The 21,100-nt window shown below is 43.9% G+C and overlaps 3 protein-coding genes and 1 long non-coding RNA gene across 26 annotated transcripts in view; 2 read left to right on the forward strand and 2 right to left on the reverse strand.

The window, feature by feature from the left end:
* Positions 1-2,487, reverse strand: part of LOC133466845 (E3 ubiquitin-protein ligase RNF43) — an 87,639-nt gene extending 85,152 nt beyond the window's left edge. For 2 of the 3 annotated variants that reach the window (XM_061750957.1, XM_061750954.1), the window contains exon 1: positions 1,218-2,487. In XM_061750957.1, coding sequence (XP_061606941.1) covers positions 1,218-1,430 — 213 coding nt within the window. In that variant the 5' untranslated portion in view covers positions 1,431-2,487. The remainder of the gene's footprint in view (positions 1-1,217) is intronic. The other variant, XM_061750956.1, reaches the window with a different exon arrangement.
* Positions 2,488-2,994: 507 nt separating this feature from the next.
* Positions 2,995-5,011, forward strand: supt4h1 (SPT4 homolog, DSIF elongation factor subunit). Its single transcript, XM_061750959.1, has 5 exons — positions 2,995-3,258; positions 3,410-3,516; positions 3,585-3,640; positions 3,749-3,802; positions 3,956-5,011. The coding sequence occupies exons 1-5, from the start codon at positions 3,190-3,192 to the stop codon at positions 4,021-4,023; spliced, it is 354 nt and encodes a 117-aa protein (XP_061606943.1). The 5' UTR covers positions 2,995-3,189; the 3' UTR covers positions 4,024-5,011.
* A 4,338-nt stretch (positions 5,012-9,349) lies between these two features.
* Positions 9,350-10,556, forward strand: LOC133466924 (uncharacterized). Its single transcript, XR_009785074.1, has 2 exons — positions 9,350-9,719; positions 10,179-10,556. It is a non-coding gene; the product is annotated as an uncharacterized LOC133466924 (long non-coding RNA).
* A 264-nt stretch (positions 10,557-10,820) lies between these two features.
* The window catches only part of LOC133466923 (peripheral-type benzodiazepine receptor-associated protein 1), a 62,877-nt gene continuing 52,597 nt past the window's right edge, over positions 10,821-21,100 (reverse strand). For 17 of the 21 annotated variants that reach the window (XM_061751129.1, XM_061751125.1, XM_061751123.1 and 14 more), the window contains 5 exons: positions 19,030-19,077; positions 17,297-17,409; positions 16,887-16,958; positions 15,510-15,629; positions 10,821-14,018 (listed from right to left, as the gene is read on the reverse strand). In XM_061751129.1, coding sequence (XP_061607113.1) covers positions 13,704-14,018; positions 15,510-15,629; positions 16,887-16,958; positions 17,297-17,409; positions 19,030-19,077 — 668 coding nt within the window. In that variant the 3' untranslated portion in view covers positions 10,821-13,703. Of the gene's footprint in view, positions 14,019-15,280; positions 15,316-15,509; positions 15,630-16,886; positions 16,959-17,296; positions 17,410-19,029; positions 19,078-21,100 lie in introns of all 21 variants that reach the window. The other 4 variants (XM_061751135.1, XM_061751131.1, XM_061751127.1 and 1 more) reach the window with 2 other exon arrangements.

Consider the following 21,100-nt stretch of genomic DNA (forward strand, 5'->3'; position numbering starts at 1 on the left):
AATTTTTTTAGGATGATATATTTTCACAAAAACTCACTCTCACGATAAACAATAGTTTTGTTGATGTTTTTTTTTTAATGCCACTGACATTATAGTGCATAATAATTCAAGTACATCCTTTTTAAGGACAATTAACTTTCAATTCTAAATAACACTGAACATTGGCATCGTAATGTAGAACTGTAAATAAAATATCTTAGATAAACAATATGAATAAATCAGACTCAGGGTCTGTTTGCAAAAACTGCACTTCAACAAATACAGTATTAAACATTTGGTGCATAGGTATAGTCATTAACCCACTAAAGAGACCCCCCCCCCCCCCCCCATCCAAAAATGGCCTCTTGCCCAAAGTCAGCTGGGACAGGCTCCAAATCACCCACGACCCTCTTGAGGATAAGCGGTACAGAAAAGGGATGGAGGGACTGTCCGAAAATTGTTATTTATTTACGACAAATATTGTATCTTTGTTCATATATCGATGCCAGGGACGTAGAGTCCCGAGCAGAACAATTACAATTTCTTCCACTAGATGGCCGAAGGGGTCACCGACCTTTTTGAAACTGAGAGCTACTTCTTGGGTCCAACCAATTCATGCAAAGGGAAACTAGTTGAATACACACGTGACCTTTTGCCATTTACACTGCGGGGGACCGTACTTCATCTTTATTGCTCATGATTCAAATGTGGTAAATTGACATGTTCCTTGAAAAGAACCACATAATATATGCAAGATATAGGTTAGGTTACACGTTAGAATTAAGTCAATTCAAAGGACTTTTTTCAGTGTACATTATGAATAATAACGATATTCATGTCTGTCAAGAGACGGATCGTGTTAATGATTTATCGCAAAAGTTATCACCAATCATTGAAAAAGGTACGATAGATAAATGTCGACGTGCAACACTTGATTTCTATAAATCTCTTGACGTTTTCTCCAACATCCCGAGGAAATCACAATGTCCTATCGCTGGTGAGCTATTTTTCGAACAGGTCCTCGGGGGCTACCGCGTCGGTGACCCCTGATTTAAGGTGTGCGCGTCTCCACCTGTTGCCATTGCCTGGGCAGAATAATGGCAGCTTCGGTGTTCAATTCAAGCAAGCGGGAGTAAATGGTGGCGAAATCCTCGCGACACGAGGAAATCTCGCCTCCATTTGTTGCGATGCGATGTTATGTTTGTCGATGGTCGACGGTCGGCGGTCGTCTTTCTTACCTGCATGAGTTTGCCCTCCGCGTAGCCGGCGCTCCCTCCCGCGAACACCCCCTCCAGGGTGATGGGGCCGTCCGCCGGGTCGTTCTTCAGCAGCGTCACCCTGATGAGGGCCGGCCGCTCGGGCTCCGGGCCCGGCTGGCCCAGCGCCACCTGCAGGGCCGCCATGAGCAGCCACGGCCGGAGCCCGGCCGGGCGCCGCGGGGGGACGCTCATGGCCTCGGCTGCGGCTGCGGCGGCGCAGCCCGGCCGCGCATGGTGGCCTTCAAAGCGGATCTTTTGCTTTTGCTTGCAACTGTCCACACCTTTTCTGCCGCTCCTTTAGGCAACGCAAGCCAAGCTCACGCGCGGTCCTTCCATTCGGAGTTCATATTCACATCCCCAAATCACTTTTTCTCTCTTTTTTTCTTTTTTTCTTTTTTTAATTCAATTCAAACTCCGGGTTGCGAGTGACAAGTCCGTCCAATAAGAAGTCCACAAAAAAAAAAAAAAAAAAAAAAGCCCAGCTCCTGTCCAACTTCATTGAACGTATTCTTCTTCTTCTGATGATGATGATGAAGTCTACCGCTCATATTAATAACAGTAAGCGACAAGACCACTTCGGCGGCACCTTTACAAAGACGGCGCGGGCAGTGGCGATGGCGAGTCCCGACGGCGCCGCATTTTGCAAGCCGCGCACACGCGGAAGAGACGAGTTGAAGTTGACGGGCGGCGGAGGCCACATCGCGGCCCCAAGTAACAGCCTCACAACCTCAACGCTGCCAAAACAGTGCAAAGCTCCGTTGGCTCCCGAGCTTCCTTACAACCCTTCCAAGTCATTCCCAGTTCCATTCGCGGCCGTCATCAGCGAGCAACGCCGCGGTGTCCGAACGTGTAAAGTCGACTCGCGAGACCGCGTGTACACTTCAAACACACTCACACGGCCGTCCCACTCGTCCAGACTCCCGTGGCCGTGTGACGCTGCCCCCTCTCCCCCTCTCCCCCGCTTCTCATTTACAGCCGCTACCTGCTCGCCGGGCCCGCTGCCTTCAGGGCCGATTCGAGATCGGCGATCAGTTGTCTGGAAATCAGAAAGATGCCATATCAACTGATTCTCAGTGCGGAATCAGCCGTAAAAGGCGACATGTTCACAATATATTCAAGCACGCGCTTGAGTACCCGCTTCCAGAAGTCGAGCTGTTCCAAAATACATTGTTTTCCGAGTTGACGTGAAGGCAACGAGACATGACATTAGAAGGCGCGTCGGGCTCCCCACACCGGAATGGCTACAAAAAAAGCACACGCGCGTGGCTCCCTCTAGTGGTTACATTGTGCTCAAACCACAAAGACGAACAATTAACATAAATCTCAATCACGTTTGTCACGACATACGCGATATTGCAGGGAATTCGTGGAACTGAAAAAAATAATAATAATAATAATTCAAATGAAAACGAACCAGTTTGTCATCATGTTGCATACTCTATAAAGTAGTTCTCAAACATCTTATAGCAAGTACCGCCGAAAAAATATTTGGCTCAACATGTACCACCGGAATGACCGACATTAAAATAAAGTGGCGTACTAGACCCAAGTGTTCATCAAAAACTAGGCAGAAGTTTTGTTCCTAAAAGAGTTACCTTTAATATTATTGTAAGACAGTGTAACATTATTTACAGTTAGAACGTAATTCAGACATTGTTTCGTGTACCATTAGAGGGAGCCCGCGTACCACTAATGGTACTTGTACCACAGCTTGAGAACCGCTGCGCTATTCTAGCTATTTCAATATATAAATATGTACTACAGTATTCATCCGAGTATTCATCTTGAGGTTGTGCAGATTTCTAAGCAGGCACGTGAAAAGGATCCCTAAAGAGAGGTCCTTTGTGGGCTCTCGCGCCTCATAGTGACGTAGTAATCCTGAGACCGAATCGAAGTGAGCAGTTCGTTTGGACCGACGTTTCCGAGCTATTTTCATAAGAACGAGAGCATAATGGCTCTGGAAACAGTTCCTAAGGACATTCGCCATCTACGAGCATGTTTGCTTTGCTCCTTAGTAAAGGTAATTCAAGAAAGACTTGCTAGCTTTAGTGCTAACATTGAGGCCATCGCCATTACGTCGGACACTGGCTCCGATTTGGTCATGGATAAGCGGCAACTTTATATAAACTCGACCCAGCAAAGCAACATAATCAAAGTGGCTTCTCTTGTAGACCATTGACCAGTTCGAATATGATGGCTGTGACAACTGCGAGTCGTTCCTTCAGATGAAGGGGAACAGAGAGATGGTTTATGAATGCACAAGTTCTTCATTTGATGGGTAAATACTAACTTGGCTATATTTAAAAAAATCACTGGCGATCAGGTAATGTATGTTAATTTCCACAGCGTGATTGCCCAGATGAGTCCTGAGGACAGCTGGGTAGCAAAATGGCAGAGAATAGGTACGAGACATCATCTTAACGGTCTATTCAGTGAACTGTATACGAGGATTACAATATGGCTTAGATGTGATGGAATTTCATTTGATCTTTTTGTACTCTATCCTACAGGCACGTTCAAGCCAGGTGTATATGCAGTGTCCGTGACTGGCAGACTACCCCCAGGTACAGCTCAATCCACGCGTAGGCCTTTTGTGTTATTTCTGAGCATCACTGTAACATTACTTTACCAGGTTCCCTTCATTGTTTTCTATAGAATCAGCTTCACTCAGTATATGTTGCTTATTCTCACCTCTATTCTGTGTTTTTTTTTTGCAGGTGTGGTGAGAGAGCTGAAAAGCAGAGGAGTGATCTACAAGTCCAGAGACACAGCAGTGAAGTCCTAACCATGAAAGCTTCAGTACCATATTATTGCTCCATTGCAAAGAAGCCACAATAACATTTGTACAAAAGGACTTTTTAAAAAAAACAAAAAAAAAACAAAAACATCTGAGGTCTTGAGGTGCCAATCAGAGGCTCATTGATTGTTATAATGAATTGGATGCATTTTCTTTTCTTTTCCTTTTCTTTCTTAAGATAGAAAAATAAATGTCTACTGTGTTTTATTTAGTTGTGGCTATTGGTCGTTCTAAGTGCAAACCGCAATGAAGACTACATGTCATGTCATCCCGCATTGAAGAGACAAAGAATTATAGTGCAATACCATCTAAAGTGGGGTACACGCATTGATTTTTAAAAACGCGAGAGACTCCACACAAGAACCCACCCCACACCCATTTAACTAGTCACAGTGACATGTTATTGTTAGCTGGCACTCCGCTTTCCTCCCACATCCCAAAAACATGCCTGCTAGGTTGATTGAAGAGTCTAAAATTGCCCGTAGGTGCGAATGATTGTTTGTTTGTGTGTGCCCTGCGATTGGCTGGCGACCAGTTCAGGGTGTACCCCGCCTCCTGCCCGACGATAGCTGGGATAGGCTCCGGCACGCCCGCGACCCGCGTGAGGAGAAGCGGCTCGGAAAATCCATGTTTTGAAATATGTATTCTAAGATTTAACTTTATTGCAACATGTTCATTTACTGAATGGTGACGGATAAAAACAAGTGTTTACAGTGAAGCGCAGAGCGAGTTAACTGGACTAATTATTAATTTGCATGTATTGAGGCTGTAATCAGAGGATTTAGACTTTCTTAAAAAAATGGTTCATACCTTTTCACTTCCTTTCCATGTTATGTGCTTGCTGGTAAGCAGTTTTTATTTTTATTTTTGTGTTCAGTGTTGCCATTGGACATTTTATTATCTAGTTGATGTTAGAGGATCATTTGCTTATAAAACTCTGTTTACTCTTAAACAATAAATTGGTCCACCCCCCCAATTCTGAGATGGCTCCGCACCTGTGTACCCCGCTTTTGGGAGATGGAAGTACAAAGGTAAGTGTCAAATATTTACAATATTTATTTATGTTGACATTTTTTTTTTACATATCGGCAGCCACTTTCCCAGTTTCACCTCAAAGCATTTCATTTCCTATTCAGCATTTCATTAGCGGGATTGCACTTCCAAATATGACCAACAGGGGGGAAATCAAAAAACTGATTTCCTGGCGTCAGTCAACAACTTTCCTTGAAACACAACTCAACATTTCCCCTTGCAATTCACAGCCTATATATTTTCTTGTGACAAGTACCTGTACAAAATACAATAGGTAGGTTCAGGATGTAAGTATACTGCTGTTAGGGGAATCAGGTGAGACTAGATTATATTACCGGTACTGGTAGGAAAGACTAGTTTATTAGTTTATTTATTTTTTGTTCTTATTGTTGAAGATCACTGTGCACTTTTCGCTGTAACCTGATGAATTTAGGTCATGAACAGGAGATTTAAGGACCGTAAACCCCCCACACTACTACATTTTGTCGTCTTCGTGTTTAAGGTGTGTAGGTTTGTGTGCGACGTGTGCTTTTGCTGCTTCCGCTGTCAGTAAATTAGTATCTCTGACACAGTGCAGCAGGGGTGTCAAACCTTTGTCGCGGGTCACATGGTAGTTACGGTTTCCCTCAGAGGGCCGTTATGACTGTGAAAACGTCTCAATGTTTAGTTGCCTCATCATTTTAGTACAATACACGCAACAAAAGGATGAATAACTCAATCAGAAGTCAAGGATAGGATAGTCAGTTTGTTGGTAACAGAAAATGCTTGCAATATCTCAACATTATTCTTAAATTCATATGACAATTTGAAATTGAGTCATGGAGGTTCACGCACATGATTTGCTCTCGCAGGCCACATGAAATATGCTGGATGTGGCCCCCGGACCTTGAGTTTGACACCCGTGTACTTAAGTACTATGGTAAACCTTTATAGAATAGCAAAGGACTTTAATCCAAGTATGAAATATTCCAGTTTGTATTTATAATGTGACTTTTGAATCCCTCCAAATGGAGGTTTCATTACAATTGCGTGTGTGAAAGCTAAGCAAATCTCCTGCAATTCCAAACAGACACTATTCCCTCACAGAAGAACAGAAGATGGGTGAAGCTGTGTGGGTGTACCTCATGTTTTGGCACGTGAGCGTCATGTGGAATGTGATGTTAGTGTGTTCAAAATACAAACAGTAAGACTGGACCATGATTAACTCTAAAACGCCCTATTTTTGCTCTCTGCTCGCCATGCATCGCACCCCCCACACTCTTTGTTCCAGCAGTTTTCTTAACCTCTTCGTTCCCAAAGTCTTCACAGCTTTTGGTCGATCGTTTCAAAACGATTGGAACACTGCAACAAAAAATAAAACTCACGTCATGCATGCCAATGGCATTGTTTCAAAAGACACTGCCCATGATCGCTGCACCTGTTATGACGCTTTTATTCACCATTTGCTTTGCTCTGCTGTCTGCAGCCAGGTCGCCATTGCAAAGGAGAATCTGTTCTCAATTGCCTTACCTGGAGAATTATTAGCACAAATCCATTCATTTCTCTATGGCACTTGTCCCTATTAGTGTAGTGGGCACGCTGCATCCTATCCCAGGTGACTTTGGGCAAGAGGCAGAGTTCACCCTGGACTGGTCGCCAGGAAAACACAGGTCAAACAACCACACCAATGGACAATTCAAAAGTTATCAACTATTCTAGGGTCCGCGTGGTTCTTCAACTCCAAACCAAAATGAATTTGAATCTCTCGTGTCACGCAACTTTCAGAGTAAAGGTCATCAGCGCCTGTTTTCACCGCAAATTTAGCTTCATGTGGGTGAAGTCATTCCACGCAAGTGTGTTAGCAAAAGCAAAACCGAGAACTGCGTGCTGCAAGACTTCCTCCACCGCAGGCCTTGTCAAACAGGAAGGCAGACGCGAGTGCCAGGCGCAGCCAAACGTGGCGTTCTTTTTCACGCAGACTGCGTCCTAGTTGCCAGTTGCAACTGTCGCTTTTGCCCTTATTTGGATATGTCAGTAACACAGCGAGCAGAAAAACGAAGGGTCTCGTTTCAAGCACCTCGCTCGCTTGCGCGGCATCCCCAATGAGTCTGACCTACGCTGACGTTTCACCATCACACATATGAAAGAAAATGGTAACACGGGGGGGGGGGCAAAGGGGGTGCCCTTTATAAGGAGGGTGTACAGTATTGACAGAAGACGACACCGTGTTCCATGAGGACTTCCTCTCTCGAGCGGTTACAGCGTGTAAGCAGATGCTCATGAGCCTTTCACTTCCTTTTACAGAGAATGCCATCTTCAGGGGACATGTGTGAATTTCATATGAAACTTCTCCTAGAGTGAGCACATGCAGGGAGGGGGTCGGTTGGGTAGAAGGGGAGCTGGCTGCCGGTCCAGATAAGGTGTATCACTAGGAGCAGCCTGGGCCTCACGCGACTCTCCGCGCAGGGGAGTCAGAATCACTTCCTCACCGGCACACTCACGCAGGGACAACACGTTGTACTCATCATCTCCTTTGTATTAAATAGTAGCCTTAGTGGACCCCCGCTATTCCTTTTTCCTTTTATCTCACCATCTTTTCCCTCCAAAAACAAATAGGTTTCCCCTCAAAGCTCCTGATGCTAGATGACATCTGCTCCCGTTCCATCAGTCGCTAACCGAAATGGAGTCCCATCTGGGACTGGCAGTTAAAAGAATGCCTGTCCATGTGACTACATGGTTACACACACACACACACACACACACACACACACACACTGCCTGCAACCGTTGATGTTCACAGACCTCCAAGCTTTTAAGCACCGGCGTCTTTGTCCTGACTGAAAAACTGCATTCACATTGCTGGGAAAGGGGATACTTGTTTTGTGTTGTGACACATGAAACATACAAGAAGTGGAAATGGAAGCGAATGTCAGAGGGCGCAAAATACGACTCTATGTCCAAGTAGTGGTGTACAGTATGTAATCGATCGTCATGGAGGGGGGGGCTGAATAGAAAAATCATACCTCAGCTTTGCGATTAACGCCTTCCCTGCGGAGTGGGCCACACCCATTTTTTTTTGGGGGGGGGGGGGCACGCCCGTTTTGGGGGCTTATTTGGGTGCCTTGACATTTGCGTGTATGTGTGTGTACAGACTCACACAATAGCACTTCCAACATGATAATACTAATTACATGTTAAGTACACCAGCACAATCTAATGATAAAAATGTTCCGTCTTTTGTATATACATATATATATATATATATGTATATATGTATGTATCATGCTAAAATGAACTAATTTTGTGTTGACCTCATTTAGTGACATCAGTCGAAATAGTACACCACTGTGTACTACAAGGCGGCACAGTGGGAGACCGGTTAGAGCGTCTGCCTCACAGTTCTGAGGACCGGGGTTCAATCCCCGGCCCCGCCTGTGTGGAGTTTGCATGTTCTGCCCGTGCCCGCGTGGATTTTCTCCGGGCACTCCGGTTTCCTCCCACATCCCCAAAAAAACATGCATGGTAGGTTAATTGACGACTCTAAATTGCCACTAGGTGTGAATGTGTGCGCGAATGATTGTTTGTTTATGTGTGCCCTGCGATTGGCTGGCAACCAGTTGAGGGTGTACCCCGCCTCCTGCCCGAAAACAGCTGGGATAGGCTCCAGCACGCCCGCGACCCTAGTGAGGAGAAGCGGCTCAACAAAATGGATGGATGGATGGATGGATGTATCCTACAACCAGAATAATCAAAAGTTCAATCAATACTCTTCTGACAGCGTAAATTCAAGTGGATCATTATTATCTTTGTAAAGGGTTATTTAAAAAAAAAAAAAAAAAAAGGCTGCATTCACTATGTTGTGCAAGTGGTCACAATATTTGTGGCTGTTGGGTGTTTACTCTTACTTTAGAGTTGGGACTTTAGAGTTGTTCCAACACAGGGCTGTATTTAACCTTGCAGGAGGTTGACACTGAACGCAATTAATGTAAAAGTGTCACAGCAGCCTGATGCAGAGCAGCAAAGCTTTTGGCACAAAAGAGAAATCAAATGCTGCTGCATTTGACATTTAAAAAGGCGACAAAAAAATCCAAAACAAAAACTGACACCAAACAGCATAATGTGATTTAGGGAATCTGATTCCTTAAGAGTAATGCCCTATTTCAATTATTACCAAACATGTTAATTTTACATGCAGCCTTTTAGCGATGCATTTCGGCACACGTGTCAAAGGCCAAAATCAGGCTTCATTTGACTTCTATAGGGAAAGTTAAAATCGAAAAGCTTGATTTGAAAATGAATAGAACAGAAAATAGAAATATTTTGTCAATCACATCAACTGAACACATTAGGAAATTCTCCCGTTTCGTTAAAGTAGATATCATATCATCTCCCTAGGCAGTTTAGTGTTTTGCTGGCTGGAAGAAATGACATTCTAACCTGTCTGCCCATTTTTTCTTCTTCTAACCATCTGTAGGAGGCAGAGTGTGAAGACGGAAGACAAGAAGGAGAGCGGCTGTGACTGTTAGACCTCTTTCCTGTGGTTACATCACGTGGTTGAGGAGGGTTCAAAAGGAGACAACTTCTTCTTCTTCATTCACTTCTGGAGCCGGGCGACGGCACCTGCTCAGCTGGCCGAAGACTATCGCTTCAAAGAGAAAAAAGAAAAAGTCGAGGTAAAGTATGATAGACAACCTTGTTTCCAATGTTAGCATCATTACGCCAATGGGACAAGAATCTTTTTAAGTATTTTTAAAGCTTGGAATAGACTGTAGACGTTTTCTTGCTGCGAAACTGTTATATGTTTGTTTGTTTTAATGATGTTTGTGTGTTTGCATCCATTCGATTCTGAATTAAACAGCAAATCCTTTGCTTTCTTGACATAACTTGTGAATATGGCAGAAAAGCTTACTCACCCCGGCCAAAATGGCTTCCTCAAGACAGCACTTCCTGTGGCGTTTATGAGGTGGAGACACAAGGAGGGCCATTTTTCTAACTTGGGGGGGGGAAAAAAAACAAACCAAAAAATATTACCAAGCAAACTAATCAAATACACTTTTTAGGCGAAGAAGTAATTGCTTTATGGCTCAACAAGGAAGTGAAGGTTGCATGGGGGGCGTTGTGTTCATGTGCAGGTGCAGAAGAGGAGACTACAGATAACAGAACAAGTCCAGCAGATATACAGTGCAGTCATCCATAAAGTAGAAAGCACTACTAAACTCCTCGCCACAGTGTAGTGTTTCCTACTTTATGGATGAGTGTACTGTTGGCTTCAGGGAAAACGGCGGCCTCTCCCCGGAAGTCCAAAAAGAGGAAGCGGCTTTTGTCTCGCGAGGCTACGCGTTACCCAGAGTGTTGTTGCTGCTCTCTCACATGGGTGCTGTGTAGCTCGCAGCAAAGCTTGCAAACTCTTTCCTCTATTTTAGCATGATTTCAACTACGGGCTGGAAAAAGACAATCATGCGTGTGCATGCAATCAAATGTCATCGGGATGAAATAAAGAATCAATAAACTCTTTTGCTTCCTTTCTTTTTCACAATTAAGAGATTCACATGCTCTCGAGTGCTTTTGTTTTATGTGAAAATATACATCGTTTATTTGATGGAAAAAGACCCATGTTTCAATTCTTTTGCATTCAACGCCTTTACCGCATCAACACTGCATAAACATGCAAAAACAATATTAACAAAAATATTTACAGATGAGCTTCCATTTAGGTAATAAAAACATTTTTATCACATCATATAAAAAAAAAAGGTTTTACATTATAAATGTAGGGGGGGGGGGGGGGGGGAGAGTTCAAACACTGTCCATTATATACACAACTCCTACAACGACCTTTTCACTGCATTTCAAACAATCTACAACTCACATTGTAGATGTGTCAGACAAAGAAAACATAAATATGAAATAAATAAATAAGGCAGAATATGGGCAGAATATTGGTATTCATGCAATCAACAAACATCCTGTAAACAACATATTAAGACTAAACATTGTCTTCTGGTAAGGCTAAATACTGTTAACTACGTGTATGTGGGTGTAACGCAGAGCAGCAGGAGTGCAGTCTACTAACTAAACAGCAGGTCGCGATAATACTTGTGCATTCAAGGCCGTAAATTCAATACAACTGTACGCTTCAGAAACTCGCGTCCTCTGAAAAAAAAATACAAAATAAAAGAAATGATTGCAGCCTCAAGTCTTGCTTATGTCCCGGCTAATTTGCAAATAAAGCGTCCACAAAATCCCCCACCCCCACCACCTCCTTTTTATAGTCTTGGCATCGTCACGCTCCCTCTGACCAACGACGACTAATGACTTAACTACTTAACTTAGAACTAAAGTGACTAACACGACAGGAGCTTGACTAGATCCTCTTCCTTTGTAGCTAAACGAAATGAAATAAAAGCACCTAAAGTGTTTGGCATTTTCTGCACTTTTTCCACTTTTTGATGGGAAGCTATAGGGTCTTAAGCTACATATGAAACACCTGAGAAGTTACCAACAGGAACAGGAATGTTCTGTTACAAGCGCTGACACACATTCACTTCAACTGCACCGCAAATACAGGTACACACAATACAGCACACTTACACTACACACACGTGCCATGACAAAAAAAATATATGATATTCCTTCCTCCTTATACTCTAGAAGCAGGTTTCCTTCTGTAATATACATTTACTCTCAATAAAAATGAACAGTAGTTCAGAATAGTTCAGTATTTTAATTCAAAATGTGAAACTCGTATTGTGCAGATTTCATTAAATAAAAGAAAGGCCAATTCCTGCTTGATTTCTACATTAAAAACCGTGAAGAGTTGTCTTGTGTAATATTCAAAAAGCTGTAAACTATAATCAACAAAATAATACAAATGGAAATGATGAAATATTTTGTTCTGTCTTGTGAGTCCATGTAAAATAACACTTTTTGAATTGATCCAGTGAAACAAATTTTGTTTTCCACGATATTCAAATGCGCAGGTGTCAAACTCGAGGCTTGCGGGCCAAATCCAAAAGCTTGCCCCAATTTTTCTTTCCATTTTTTTCTTTTCAAAAGTAGTTATCGCCATAAAAAAGGTGCTCGTCAAATGGAGGGGCAAGTATGTAATAGCACTGGGAGATTATTAGGGTACCCACACACGCAGCATTAAACAGCCTCTCCCGGGCCGCGCTTTTCAGATGGAGCACGAGCAATAACAAATGCATTATTAGTATTTTTATTGACTAATAATGCAAACGGTTACCGTTGCACTGATAGTTGACTAAAAAGTAGATCAACTATTGATCTTGCACTTTCCTTAAAAGAAAAGCTTGCAGCTGTTAGTTTGTATTTTAAACGTCATTAAATCTGCCCCTCTTTCCCAACTGAAACGTGAACTTGACCACGTGAAGGCAACCGCAACTATGATGAGGCCCACGATGAAAACAAGCTTGAGGTGCACCTGTATACTGTGGCCTTCAAGTTCAGTAAGATGTAGAGAAAGTTAAGCGGCACACACTATTGCATTTGAACTGAACTGTTCTCCAGCAACATGGTTAGCAGTACTGCCCCATGGCAAGGGTTAAGGTTTGAACCTTGGCATGGCTTTTTCATGTTCTCACTGTGCTTGTGTCAGTGGTATTGTGGTATGGGTTAACATACGTTCACACGGGACAATCTAAATTGCCTGTCGGTGGGAAACTGAAACTGTGTGTGTGTGTGTGTAGCACATCTCTCGCTAGGATAGGTTGCTACTTTTACAACACGAAACAAAGTAAGTAGTATACAAAACGGATGGATGTGCAAGAACACCTGCAGCTCTGCGCATTGAAAAAATGTTCTGCTTCACCACACTTGACAAACATAAAGACGCTGCCGACGTGCTGGACAAAATTACGCGGAAATACTACATATTCATTCAAATTGATGCAGTGCGGGATTATTACCTTTTATTGTGGTTTCTAACAGTTACTTTTTCTATGAACTCCCTCTAAATCCTTGTGGGGAAAAAAAACAAAACACCATGCTGCACTCAAACGTCTAATACTGAATCCTAAATACATTTAATATGTTGTGTGCATAATTTGGTGGTACTGGTGAGTATTCCTGTGTTAATGTCTGGAAAAGGAGTTTCCTTTGGGCAGCGCACACAATTACACGCACACACATGCACACACACACACTCTAGAGAGTCGTTCACCGTGTCTCCAATGAGGGACCGCGATTGCTGCAGATACAAGCAGGATCCGTATGACAAACGTACAAACAGTCAGAAAGACGTGAGGACCAACTGTGGAGTGAATAGTCGTGCAGCAGATGAGGAGGACTGCCGCCTCTACTTGTTTGCTTTCTTTAGAGAAAGTGGCAAGTAAGCATTTTTTGTTATTACCTGGACACAGAAGGCCGAGGCCTTGCTTCAGTAGCCTTCTGTAGCGGGGAAACAACCGCACATTTCAGCTTTTATATTGCGTATTGAAGAATGGGACGCTTTGCTAAGGAACGATGAGAGTAGAGAGATTGCACAATTCTACAGTAACTCTGTAATTTCCAGCTCGTCAAGCAGTGCTCGAAGGCAAATGTCCAGTATAACTATGGACAGTAACATCTCTGACTGCACTAACAATGAGCAGACAGAAAGTGCTTGATTGAAAAGAGTATCAAGTTTGAGGTCCTGCCTTTCATTCTTTTTTGCTGGATCCAAACCTTCTGAACAGTTTCTTGCCTTTGGAGAAGAAGCCTTTCTTCTTCTTGCCTTGTGCAGAGCAGTCGGCCAACACCGGCCTGTCTGCCGGGTGCGGGGTGAGAGGAGAGGCACGCCCCGGAGCTGGGCCTGGAACCACGCCCGAGTCTGATGTGGGGCTTGTGGGCAGTTGCAGATGGGGCGGTGGTTCTGAATGTTCTATTAGATGCGGGCAAGGAGGTTCTGTTTGTGGGATCGAAGCATCCTGGCTTGTCGAGGGCCCGGCATCCTGCAGCTCTAGAGAGGAACTCCCCTTCAGGAGGAAAAGGACATTGCAGAAAATGGCTGTGTTATATGAATTAATGTACTGTAGCACACTAATATTTGCTAGTACGGAGGGTCCTCGGTTTACGATGGGAGTTCCGTTCCTATGGCGGCGACGTAACCTGAATTTGTACATGAGCCGGAATGTGCCGTAATCACTAACCTGTGGCGGGCGGTGCATTGGGTATCTGGGCCTCCAGTGGGGACTTACCCGACATAACATGACAAAGACATAAAACAAAATGTGTGCGAATGCTTGTTTGTTTGTATGTGCCCTGCGATTGGCTGGCGAACAGTTCAGGGTGTACCCCGCCTCCTGCCCGATGACAGCTGGGATAGGCTCCGGCACGCCCGCGACCCGCGTGAGGAGAAGCGGTAAAAGAAAATGGATGGATGGAAAACAAAACACGCCATACCCACCAGAGATGCTTATTATTAAATGTGTTAATGTGTGCAGATCCCTAGCAATGTAATTTGCAAGTCACACTTGCTTGCTCTGACCATCCAATCAGAGGACAGAAAAACGCTGACGTCGCGAAGACCCGGCTCGCTTTGATTGGTTAAAGAAACAGTCCCATTGTTAACATAGTTTAGGTTCCATCAGCCAGCACTATGATTGTAATGGCCTGGGCAGATTACAAAATGAATACAATTTTATGGAACAAATATGAGAATTTCGGTTGTAAATGTAGGTCAGTGTTTCTGATAGCATTTAGGCCAGCAGAGAAAGCAATCCTGTCACTAAAACATGCTAACTGAGTAGTAAAGTCACAAATACTTGAGCAAAGTAGTTCATTGCGTGGCGATCGGAATGTCCAAATGTCATAATTACAGTCAATATTTGAATTACAAAAACACTTCGATGGTTGGATATAAAACAAATGAAAACTGTAACCATGGCCACAGTGACGTATTCTTACGTGCTGCGCAAACTAGTTCATTGTGTGCCATTCTTAACTGTGAAACGTCAAATGTTGGGACCGCCGTAAACTGAGGAACCCCTGTGCAGCATAAATGGAAGGTCGGATCACACGGTCAGAAAAGTAGTCACGTTTTATTCTAAGAACCACTGTAAGACCACATTTACACAGTGAACTGAGGATTTGATTCAGGGAGCAAAGTGGATCTAGAGTGGAAGGACATTAACATGAAGAGGAAATGAATGGGGGTGGGGTGGGGGGGGGGGCGGACAGGGGGACGACACTAATGAAAACTGCTGAGCTGCTCTCTCCCCCTTCAGACAACACTTACAATCAAGTCTCAAAGTGCACAGTTCGTTTCTGCTTCTGCAAAAGGTCATGCGGGAAATGGCAGAGCGGGGGAAAAAAAAGCAACAAAGTTTGAGAAACAGAAAGAGAATAGTGCAAGACAGTCGTAAAGATTTAAAGAAATGCCAACACGAGACGAGGAAATAAACAAAACGAGCATGTTAGTAACATACAAAGGCAGGTGACATGGTGCATGGCAAGCACTCAGCTACCTGTAATTCTTTTTTATGTTCTGGTGCAGGCTGTGCTGAGACGGGATCGGCCGGGGCATCTTCTGGTAAAGCCTGCAGGAAGTTGGAGGGCACCAGGCCTTGTTGTCCATTCAAATCGCCCTGATAGAGAAACACACACAACCGTCAGATTGGAGGACATTGTGTGACAACCAACTGAAAGCAGGTAACTTATCCAACCTCTGTAAAGATATCCAACGCTCCAATGTGTCTACACCGGGCATTTTCTTGCTTTTTGTATATTAATATTTCATGAAAATCTCATCTAACACAAGGAAATCTATTAAGGCTGGATTTGCACTGCAGGTCCAAGTGCTCAATTCTGATCGAATGCCTATTGCCTATATCCAATGTTTTTCTATTTTCTTGTACATTTCAAATGACATGTGCTGACTCTTCCCTCGTTTATTGAAATGAGCGTGACCTCCATATTACTTGAGTTGCCATCACCGCAGTTATTTTGCTCCTTTCATAATCGACATGCATCTAATGTAGCATTTTTTGTTATATTTACATTATATGTAATGCTATATGCTCTCCCTGTAGTTGTGTCTTTATTTGTGTTGTTTACTTCACCAATCGGTGTATTTCGACGATGTCAAGCTCGCATTGACGAGGTCAATCCGATCTGTGTGCTAACGCCGCACTCACGTTGGCACATACTGTACCCGACACGCAACTGATTTTCATCCACATTTGGAAGATGGCTCATTCCGATCAGAGGATATCCAATACCGATGCATTTTTTTTTTCTATTTAGGCTGCCATGATGCATATTGGAATTATGCCACTTAAGCAACAAATCAAAATAGTCCAAATTGTGTTACTTGAACCATGCAGTGTAAATCCAGCATAAGAGTGTAAGATCGCACCAACACTCGGTCCAGCCGCATGGTTCCACGTCCTCCTCACCTGTCCTCTGCTGGCCCACAAACACACTGCACTGCACGCAACCATGACCAAGCATCAATTTGTCCCTGACAATCCCCTCCCGGGCTTGGTGGCTTTTTCTGCTTATCTTGATTCTTATCATTAATCACAGGAATGCTTAGATTGCTTGCATGCCCGTCGTCCATGCGTGTACTTGATTATGAGCAAAAGTACAGTGTCCAAGTCAAATAGTCTAGTTCTGTTTGTATTCTTGTGTTATTGTTGTACAGCATCCTCGAGGGCATCAAAAGGCACTCATTAATAAAATTGTATCATTAGCATTATCGTTATTAAACTTTCACTATTTTCCATTTATGCATGCGCCCGCGACCGTAGTGAGGAGAAGCGGCTCAGAAAATGGATGGATGGATGCATGCACTTTTGTTTGAAGTACAGTGCAAAATCAGAAGTTTTCAATGTAATACTTACATAGAAGAAGCCATCTTCATCCATGTCGCCAAGCACGTGGATGATGTCTCCGGCGCTGAAGGTCAACTCGGCCTAGGCAAACAAATTAGATCATGAGCAAGCACCAATCCATCCATTGTCTACACCGTTCATCCTGTTCAGGGTCGAGGGTAGTTGGAGCCTATCGTCGGTGATTTGGGTCCAAAGGCGGACGCGCCTTGGACTGGTTGCCAGTCAATCACAGGGCAAATTCCCAGACAACCACTCACACTCACATTAGTACCGTCACTGAGTCAGAATTGAACCCGTGCTGCCTGCACGGAAGCGAGGCGAGTGAACCACTACACAATCAGTAACTTCATGAGCAAACCGCAAATACTGTACATATACAATAGAAATGTGATTTCTCGCCTGCATGTGCCAAGTCTGACCTCAATATCGGTGTTTGGGGAGCTCTCTCGTGGATCGTAATCAAAGATGGCCACCATCCGGCGAGATCCTGGGTTGGGGTTTGCTGCAGTTGCAGCAGCTGCCTGGCTTGGATCTGCCCGTCAAAAACACATCACCAAAAATACATTATAAGGAGTAAAACACGTTTTCTCTGACCACCAGCATGCAGATTGTTGCGACTGCGTGTCTGACATTCCACTCCATGCAGTAGGACACAAAAGGTAAAAATGACAGCATTGAGTTAGTATTTTTGCCCTCTTAAGAGTTACTTTTGCTCTTCGTTTGTAATCATCCTAGCACCATTGCGTGGAGAAAATATTAGTTTATGTGGTGAGTAAATGATGCAACCTGAGGAAAGAAGAGTTGGGATGAGGAACTGATTGCAATTGCTAATGGCAACTTATTAACGAAGAATTAATGGAAGACATTGTCCGGCTTGGTGTATTATCGATCTTCCCAATAAATATACAGTGAATTGGCGCCCATTCCAGTTAACATTGGGTGAAAAAGATTGCTAGCCAACAACAGGGCCAACACAGACAACCACTTGCATGGCAATATTTGGGCAAGTACATGAAATGAAGGCACTTAAAATAACTTTTAATTTGTACATGTACTGATTGTAAAGGTGTTATTTGGCAAATCAACATCCGGTATTTTGCAAAACCGTACTTAACTTGATGACTGTCCATGCATCCAATGATTTTCTATAGCGTTCATCCTTCTTAGGGTGGCAGATGAGCTGGAGACAATCCCAGCTGACTATTGGGCGAAAGGTAAGGTACAACCTGGCCTGGTCGCCAGTCAATCGCAAGGGCACATACTGACAAACGACCCTTCAGACACACATTCACACCAACGGACAACTTAAGAGTCTTCAGTTGCAGTCTTCATGCATGTTTGTAGGATGTGCGAGCAACCGAAGCATGCAAACGCCACACAGGAAAGCCGGAGCTGAGATTCAAACCGCAAACTTCAGAACTGTCAGGCAAACAACTTGTCCACTGCTGCCACTTCATTATTGCAAAGATGCAATTTGTTTCACTCCAAATGAAAGCACCTGCACAATCCTCATTCATTACATTCCCATTTTCTATGGCTTGGCCTGTCAAGGGTCACGAACGAGATCAAACCGATCCCAGCCGACTTTGAACAGCGGCGAGGTAAATGGGCTTCACTTGTACCTTCGAGTTAGTTTTACCTCATTCAGGAAAGTAACACAGCACCAGAAACAACTGGGGGGGGGGGGGGTCAGTATGTTGCTCAAATACTGTGACTTGGTCAAGGAGGAGCTAGGGATCGAAAGCACAACCTTCTGGTTGAGATGCAACCATTCTACAACTCCAGCCACGGTGACCCGACACACCCTAAACTGGTCACCAGTCAAACACAGGGCACAGCCATTCACACTGAAATTTGCATCGATGGGCAAATTGGGAGTCTTCCATTAACCTTGCATTCATTTTTTAGGAATCTGGGAGTAAACTTGAGTACCCGCAAAAATCAAACAGTCTCTTATAATGGTGGATGAAGAGGAGAAGCGGTGTTACCTGCAATCAGGACACAGCCTACATGCGGATGTAACTAATAATGAAAAGTCAATAAAGATGAAAATAGAAGATGAACACATGCAAATGGTCCGGTGAACATTCGAGTGGTTACGCGATCATGCAGAAAAACAGAGTGATTAAGGCTCAAAGGGGAAACAGCAAACCTTCACTGGAGGAGTCTACACTCTCCTGCCAGAGTGCTGCAGACTCCACTGGAAGAGACGAGGGATACGATCGCGTACGTTTGCAGAAACAGGGGGAACATAGAGCCAACACGACACCTTAAATACTTAAAATGTATTCTGAATTTATAGTCCGCATCACATGGCAGTAGATAAATTCACAGGTAACGATCAGAGGGGATGATGACGTTGGTAAATGTACCATTTTAGCACTAAACGTATGGCACTTATGTCTGCAGTAATGGAACCAACGAAGTTAGTATCTGATGTTAAGATTATAAAATGCTCAATCATTTTAAACACTCTGTTTAAGAATACAGTGGAACCTCTTAAGACTAACACAATCCCTTCTGAGACATGAATGAATTTTCAGCAGAAGTAATAATGAAACCGTTTCAGAGGATACTTTTTTAAAACTGTACGAGCAATGTTTTCCACAATATTGGAAGTCTTGACTGTCGTACAAGTGTAAAAAGAAGTGAATACTAAAGTGTTATAACAAAAATATACAATATCAATCTTCGCTTTGATTACATGGTGACCACGAAGAGGCAACATTACTGCTTGCAAGAGCAGCCTTGCATAAAGATCTCATGCAGCTCACGCCTGTGTACACGCTGTTCTCTTCTACTATTGTCGACTTTGCCATATTGTACTGAGCAGCCTGGATAGAGACTGATACTGCTTTACTAATTTGTAATACAGAGGACTGTGGTTTATCATGGAGTTCCGTTCCAACGGGGGGCAAAATAAGCCTAATTTGTACGCATTTGTGAATGTACCAAAGTCAATCAACAACCTATGCTAAAGCCATAATTACAGTAAATATTTGCATGAAAAAGCTGGCACGGTGGATGACTGGTTTGCACATCTGCCTCACAGTTCTGGGGACCGGGGTTCAAATCTCGCCCCCGCCTGTGTGGAGTTTGCATGTTCTCTCCGTGCCTGCGTGGGTTTTCTCCGGGTACTCCGGTTTCCTCCCACATCCCCAAAACATGTGTGCTAGGTGGATTGGAGACTCTAAATTGCCCGTAGGTGTGAATGTGAGTGCGAATGGTTGCTTGTTTCGATGTGCCCTGCGATTGGCTGGCGTCCGGTTCAGGGTGTACCCCGCCTCCCGCCCGAAGATAGCTGGGAAAGGCTCCAGCAGCCCGCGACCCTACTGAGGAGAAGCGGTAAAGAAAATGGATGGATGGATGGATTTGCATGAAAAACACTTGCAGACTAGATTTATAAAACAAACAAATGAAAAACAGTAAGCGGCAGCAACTGAGTGTGCCTTCTTGTGCTGTGTGATGACGAATTCTTACATTGCAGCATTTTCCAAATCTCAGGACCCCATGTAAATGACATTATTGATTCTCTGGTCCTCTTCACTTTTATTCCTCTTTGTCATCACTTGTACCTTTCCGTGGTGGCCTTTGTAATAGATATTACACAATAACAAAAAAGCAACAGAATTGGATCCTGTAGATCAGCAGTCCCTCACCTTTTTTTTTTTTTTGCAATGGACTAGTTTCACAAAAAACAATATTTTGATGGACCAACAATGACACCCAAAGTCTGTTACGTATCGGTATGTCCAATCTACTTCAACATTTTGTTCTGGTTTACATCATTGCAGTAAACACCGCTTCACAAAGATAGGCTATTGGAAATGGAAGCAAAGTATTCTGTGCTTTTTTTCCTTATTTGCAAGCCTTTAGCCACATATTACATAGAGCAGGATTGGTGGAGGATCGGCACGTTGAATCTCAGATTCAGGAGGAGCAGTGTGGTCTTTTGGTCCTGGCCGTGGAACAGTGGAGCAAGTCTACACACTCGGCTGGGTCCTCGAGGGTGCATGGGAGTTCGCCCAACCAGTCTGCATGTGTTTTGTGGACATGGAGAAGGCGTTCGACCGTGTCCCTCGGGGAGTCCTGTGGTGGGTGCTTCGGGAGTACGGGGTACTGAACCCCCTGATACGGGCTCCTCGGCCCCTGTACGACCGGTGTCAGAGATTGGTCCGCATATTCGGCAGTAAGTCGGACTCGTTCCCGGTGAGGGTTGGACT

The sequence above is a fragment of the Phyllopteryx taeniolatus genome, chromosome 17 (genome assembly GCF_024500385.1).
Source record: "Phyllopteryx taeniolatus isolate TA_2022b chromosome 17, UOR_Ptae_1.2, whole genome shotgun sequence".
In the NCBI taxonomy this organism is placed as follows: Eukaryota; Metazoa; Chordata; class Actinopteri; order Syngnathiformes; family Syngnathidae; genus Phyllopteryx; species Phyllopteryx taeniolatus.

Bases quoted from the DNA above. Each gene is read 5' to 3' on its own strand.
- supt4h1 (XM_061750959.1), top strand. From the start codon at position 3,190: ATGGCTCTGGAAACAGTTCCTAAGGACATTCGCCATCTACGAGCATGT. The intron at 3,259-3,409 runs GTAATTCAAGAA...CTTCTCTTGTAG, and splicing joins TGCTTTGCTCCTTAGTAAAG to ACCATTGACCAGTTCGAATA. The intron at 3,641-3,748 runs GTACGAGACATC...TCTATCCTACAG, and splicing joins AGCAAAATGGCAGAGAATAG to GCACGTTCAAGCCAGGTGTA.